The 6,690-nt window shown below is 35.9% G+C and overlaps 1 protein-coding gene and 1 long non-coding RNA gene across 2 annotated transcripts; both read right to left on the bottom strand.

Annotated features, from left to right (window-relative positions):
* On the bottom strand, nt 4,492-4,965 carry LOC110262728. The gene is made up of 2 exons (XR_002347717.1): nt 4,870-4,965; nt 4,492-4,784 (listed from the first exon to the last, which is right to left on the bottom strand). It is a non-coding gene; the product is annotated as an uncharacterized LOC110262728 (long non-coding RNA).
* Nucleotides 5,866-6,683, bottom strand: LOC110262727. Its single transcript, XM_021103454.1, has 2 exons — nt 6,590-6,683; nt 5,866-6,409 (listed from the first exon to the last, which is right to left on the bottom strand). Exon 2 carries the CDS (start codon nt 6,373-6,375, stop codon nt 5,911-5,913), a length of 465 nt encoding a protein of 154 aa, XP_020959113.1. The 5' UTR covers nt 6,376-6,409; nt 6,590-6,683; the 3' UTR covers nt 5,866-5,910.

The raw sequence follows: 6,690 nt of genomic DNA, 5'->3' as shown, positions 1-6,690 counted from the left end.
GTCCTGCACCATATTTCATATCTAATTTGCTGAAGTATATTTGGGTCTTATGCTTGGTCCATGTTCAAAGATGAATCCCTATTGGGCTGGGCATTATTGGCCCACTATGAAGCGTAGTTGACCAATAGGCATGGTGGTTGGATGGAGTGCACACGGTCCCAATGGACTGATACAAGGTCCACTGCTAGCTTTGGTATCTCCTGCTCCATTATTGCATGGTCCAATGCGTTGTATTTGTAGTTTTGTACCTCCATCTTATATTATTACTTATTACTTATGACTTTATGACTCATGTGACTTATGTCCATTATTTTCTTTTTCACGTAATTAAAATTATTAATGTGAAAAAATAAATCACTAGAATTCCCACAAAAGATGAATAAATTTAACTACATCAGGCCGTTTCTAAATTCTAATGTCATGTTAAAATATTGTGTTCAATAGTAAATTAGTAATAAACATAGCATTTAAAAAAAAAAAAGATATATCCGAAGTTCCAAACACGCCTGAAATTTGGAGAAATTCAGAGCATAAGAACCAGGTAGATACAAAAATATGGCAATAAACTCCGTATAAGCAATAAACATAGCATCTTAAAAATATTTTTACAAGACTAATTGAAATAAGAAACAGATATATACATAGGGTACATATGCATTAAAATATGTGTCGCTTCTTTCATTTTTATTTTAGGAGCGAAATCAACGTTTTCTTTATTTTAAAATTAATTTTGATGTTCTCTTAATATAACTTTTTATTCAGTTGGTTTATATTGTAGTTGGCTCTCTAGATTTTTTTTATATATTATTTTAAAAAAAACATAATATAATAATATATAATTAATTCACCGTATAAATTTTCTTCTACAAAGCATAATTAGTTTGTCCCTTCTTTTTATCAGTTTATGGGGTCGTCGAAAGCGCAAAGAGAACCCTTTGGGGTCCTTTAATTGATGCATAATTGAAGGTAATTTTGCGGCATTTGCATACAAGACAAGAACCATTTATTCATTTTGGTCAACCTAGAGAACGTTACACGTCAAAGTTATGGTTCTTGTATAACAGACCACGTAGCTTCATTTGGTTCCAAAATTAGGGAATGGGAAAGGAAAAATGAAAATGCAACGAACAGTGTCCCTCTTGTTGCGGGCAAAAGCGTCACTGTCACTGGTTTTGGATCTCACTAAAGTAAGCGGCAAGAATGAGACGTATTATGAAATTAAGCCTAAGGTAGTGCACGGCCAACAAAAAAAAAAAGCCTAAGGTAGTGAATTTTACTTAGTAGTTAGTAACACACACAATGCATGGCATATTTTAGGGGTGTCCGCGGATCGGATATCGTCGAAAATTCGATCCAATCCGCACAATTTTCATCGGATCGGATCGGATATGATATCCGCGTTTTTTAGTGTTGGATCCGATCCGATCCGATCCGCAAATGTGCGGATCGGATTGGATCGGATATCGGATATATTCGCATAATTCAAAAAAACTATTTTAAGATTTTGTTTGGCTATTTTTACAAAAAAAATCCAAAAAATTCATTTTTCACCTGTTTAAGTCTATTTACTTCTAAAATATTATCAATAAAAGTTCTCTTGAATAACAAAAACAAAATAATAACAAAAGATTTAAGTTTAATTATTCTAAGTTGAAGTACAACATAAAAAATTAAAAACAAGTACACAGATATAAAGCAGATATCCGCGATCCGATCCGATCCGATCAATTTGCGAATCGGATTGTATCCGCAATTTTCGGATCGGATGCGAATATTTACCGTAGATTTGCGGACATGATCCGATCCATGGACACCCCTAGCATATTTCACTTTAAGTAAGGATTTGTTGGTCACATCTCTGCCCATTTGCTACATCCAAAGATCCGGATAATGAATATTTTCACATAGTGATGATTTTTCCAAATAATTAAAATGCTCCTTTAACTTTTTAACACTTTTTGGGCACTGCCTTAATAAAAGTGATTGGTGCCTTGTAAAAAAGTTAACGCTTAAAAGCCGGAGGCATCTAACCATAATAATTGAGGCCATTCATTCACTGGTGGGATCTCATGTGGAACATTATTAATATTATTATACATTTGTGATTTCGTCATCTCACATTACGTTCACCTCTTTGGTATTTAAGCAATTCATGACGCACTTTTCTTGGTGTGAATGACGATGAACAGCATCAAAATTCACAGTGACATTACAGATAAAAAAAAAATAATTATTAATGTTTAAGGTATAATTTATTGATTTTTTGGCCAAATCAATTTATCTGATCTAATTTTAATAAAAATAATATAGTTTAATAAATTATATGTATTAAATTTTAATTATTTAAAAATATCTTTAAAAGAAATATTTTAAGTATCTTTATCTAAATAACTCCCATTATTAATTCATGTTTACATCTATATTTTATACCAAATAAACCTCTTTTATTTACCTACACCAATTATTTTTCCACGTTGGAATTAATATGGATCTGTGTGTGGCAAATATTTATTGCTCATCGGTACTTCTGTTTACTGGATTTGACAGACACGTGTATAATTATACGGTGATTTCTAGTGAAATATCTATTGAATATTTGAATATTGATATCGAAAAAGCTCTGCATACAAGTCCTTAGGGCTTGTATGCTTTACAAGTTCATTAAACAATAAAATCAAAATATGCACTGCTTCAGGTATGTTGATTACATGCGCTATATAACATCGCGCGTATATCTAACTACCAGATTTAAAATATTTCTTTCCCTTTTCGTTTTCGTTATTTTGAGATTTCGTTGTTCTTCTTCACGCGCGTTTTCCCTCCTTCTTCTCCATCGTTCTTTTCCTCTCCTTTTCTCACTAGCATCTTCTTCGTTTAGGTTACCTTTTTCTCTCTCTGCAACTCGAGCTTCGTTTTTATTTTTGATTTGTTATATTTACAGTTTATGGCTTTAAAAGTCATTCTGTAGTTGAGTTGTATCGTATTAGACATGATTGGGTGTATTTGAATCATATATATGGGTGTATTCACAGTTCTGACACGGTGTATTTTGCAGCCTCTCTCAGTTGTTGATGACGAGCTCGTTCCAAAGGTCGGAATGACCTTTACCACCCTTGAAGATGTTGGAAAATTTTACAGGAACTACGCCAAGGCTGCAGGTTTCTCTACAAGAGTTCGGTGCACAAATAGGAAGGGAAACGAGATTAAGAACCAACTGATTACATGTAGCAGAGAGGGAAAATACGGTCATACCGTGTGCAACGAAATCCTGCATTGAAGCTCAGTTTCAAGATGCGTACACTCACGCAAAGTTTAGGGAAGTCCAAGCGCAATTCAGAGGAAAGGCGAATTGGATCACCAGATTAAAGAATTCCGCTCTAGGCTATTCAGTATACGACGTCGGAGAACAAGTTTCCAGCTCAATATTCAACAAGTTTATGGTTACTTACGACTCAGTGGCAGCCGAGGTAAAATGCCAATGCTTATTATTCGAGTCGAGAGGGATACTGTGCCGTCACGCACTAAGCGTGTTAAGCTTCGAACAAGTAAGCCAAGTGTCACCGAGATACATACTGGAACGATGGAGCAAGAAGGTAAAGAGGCGACACACACACATCAAGAGCAGCCACGACGAGCCACTAATGGAGCCAAGAAGCAAGAGGTTCGACCAATTGGTTTTTCGTTCGCAAAATATCTGCGAATTTGCCTCCGAATCGGAGGAGCTGACTGCAATTCTGCACCGTGCGTACGATAACGTCATGGCCGAGATGGAATCATTAAAAGCCAAAAGGAAGGGGATATCTTCTTTATCGCACGAAGACGGCAACTTGGAATCCGTTAACGAGCTTCAAAGCCCGCCAAGGATTCAAACAAGAGGACGTCCAAAAAACAGGCTAGGTTCAAAGCTGGAGAAACAGATCGCAAATGCCACAAAGAAGAAGAAGACGAAAGTTTTAAGCGAGGTAAAAGTACTATTCTTTAAATTTGTGGCAATTGAGTTTATTTTTCTTGTTAATAGTTTAGGTAATGTGTGTGTGTTATATTTCAGATAAACCTTTTTGATGCTGCATCAGCGGCGCATTCAAATTGCAGCCAATATCAAGGACACGTTATGAGTTATCAGTTCAGGGTACCAGCAGCATGGGATAACTCGTTGGGTGTATAGTTTTACAGAATATGGGTGTAAAAGCACCGTTATTTTGGGTGTATTTTCGTTAATTCACAATTTACATATAGACACATATATGGATACATATAGATCAAAAGCTGTAAAAATTCTTAGGTTATGGGTTTATATTTGATTTGATGTTTTTCTTCATATTTTAGTACATGTAATTCATACATTTTGAATACAGCACAGACAGTTTGGGTGTATATTTTATGCAATCTTGGGTGTATTATTAGACTTGCGTTGGGTGTAACAGTTTATATATGCCTTGATTTTTTCCTTCATATTTTACCACCTGTAATACAGCTTTTGAATACATCACAGACAGTTTACCAGCACAGATAGTTTAACTATGGGAAAAAATATACATGGAATAGAAGTTGTTGATAAATGGCAAATATTTACATCATTTGTTCAATTTACAAACTACCAAGCAGTTGGATTACCCAGTTTCTATATCAGCAGAATTAATCTGACAAAACGGACTTAATAATATAGAGGATGGCTTCGACAGCCTTATAGCACTACTCTCTCTAATTGCCTGATCTCTCTGTGTCTTCATCTCACTGAATAGTATCCGGGATGCGTACTCCACTCTATAGTGGTCCACCTCCTCCTACAATTAAAAAGTATATTCTGTTTAAACAACAATATTAATTCAGTAAAGTAATACAGAGTTATATGGTTCTAAAGACAGTTACCTGTGGCCAATTATCCCATTGATACTTCCCCTTTTTGATGTTTTCTGGCTCAATTAACTTCATCCACTTCATAACGTACACAGCGCAGTCATAGCTGAAAACGAAGAAAATAAATTACAAATCTCATTTACACAAAGTTTAATGTTCAGAGTCACAAATTTATACCTTGTTTTTTGGCCAGATATTTTAACATGTGGTGATTTAATTTCCTTCTCCCTCTCCCCTTTCTGAAGAGGTTCCCCGCCGGCATATGTTATCAATCTTGAAAATACGTATCCCTTAAATACGAAAACAAATCAGTAATACACCCGAATGAATGGACAAGATACACCCAACGGAATGGACAATATACACCCATCATAAGTAAAGAAATAGACCTATCTATTAAAGTAAAGAAGACAGAGGCAACTTACAGTGAATTTATTAATGGCCTTTCTCTCATCGGTGGGAGCTTTTTTGTGTAGCGGGTCAAGTATTTGACATTTCCGCTTTCTTGCATTTATCAGCCATAACCACCAATGCCCCGAGTAGCAGACAGGGGCAAAAATCTGAAGGATTGCCACACATGAACAGTGTGTTATTTTATTTTGCAAATAAGTAAATAAGCGTACTAACAAATTTAGCAAATGAAAACTTACATATGGGTGCGAAGTTAATTTTTTTCTATCTATGAAGGGAATGAAACTCGGGTAGGCTTCCACCCTGAATTCCTTTTTCGTTTTTGGTGATACGAATTCCCCGTTTGGGTGATCCGAAAGTGCCATGCACTGCAAGAATTGCAAAACAAGAAATGAAATACTAAACTTACACCCAATGGAACGTAAAAAATACACCCAAATCAATACAGAAAATACACCAAAAGTTCGGAGAAGTAACACTTACCACAATATCGGGGGGGAGACAGTATATTTGTTCTTTAAACCTCTTTTCATTTTTGTTGTTGAGGATGAGGCAGATGGCAGATACAATCTAGAACTATATGCCAAAATCAATTTTACATTAATAAGCATTGTAATTGACTTTGGTGTAAAAAGATTAATGTTATTCTAATATTACCTGAGATTCTATATCACTTTTTGCCTGTAGGGAGGCAAGGTGCATTCTCATCAAAATGTATTCTCCTTGGCCAATCAGAGTGCACATTTCCTCATACTCGTTAGTATTGCCATCTGCATCTTCCTTCAGTCTCGTCCCCCAGATGTAGCACTTTTGTTTCATATCATCCGTAATCTGATATAATCCCCCAGGAGTTTCAAACTTTGCAGAACTTTCTCCCCCAGTCTCCCTCTGAATTTGTGGACTTGTGTTTTTTCCCTTCGCCGCACTGCTTGCTATTCTTTGGACCAAACTGTCCAATTGTTCTATCAAATTCGCAGCTTCTGGAGATTTTTCCCTTTCTGTCTCCTGCGTTGACGCCCCCTCCTGGCTTGAATCAGTAAATCCAAGGCTGAATGATGGCACCCCTGGATCTGTTTTAGGAACATAGGAAGCTGTCCGTGCCATCATCAACAGGGCAGCAGCGTCTTCTGCGTCTGGATGACTGCGTCATCATGTATAAGAATAAGAATAAGAATAAGAATAAGAATAAGAATAAGAATAAGAATAAGAATAAGAATAAGAATAAGAATAAGAATAAGAATAAGAATAAGAATAAGAATAAGAATAAGAATAAGAATATACGGATGATAAGCAAAGATTGATTTTAGTCTGATGAACTTACATTTTAGTTGGAGCTGGGGGAACCGTGGGTGTGGTCTCTTGAAGTTGTTTGGGGGTTTCAGGAGTGCTGCACAGTTACAAAAAATTAATCACGGCGTAAAA

The sequence above is a fragment of the Arachis ipaensis genome, chromosome B05 (assembly GCF_000816755.2).
Source record: "Arachis ipaensis cultivar K30076 chromosome B05, Araip1.1, whole genome shotgun sequence".
Taxonomy (NCBI): Eukaryota; Viridiplantae; Streptophyta; class Magnoliopsida; order Fabales; family Fabaceae; genus Arachis; species Arachis ipaensis.
Note: the sequence above shows the minus strand (reverse complement) of the source record. Positions and strands in the feature narration are given on the sequence as shown.

Excerpts from the sequence above, each read along its gene's own strand:
- LOC110262727 (XM_021103454.1), bottom strand. The coding sequence starts at position 6,375 with ATGATGGCACGGACAGCTTCCTATGTTCCTAAAACAGATCCAGGGGTG.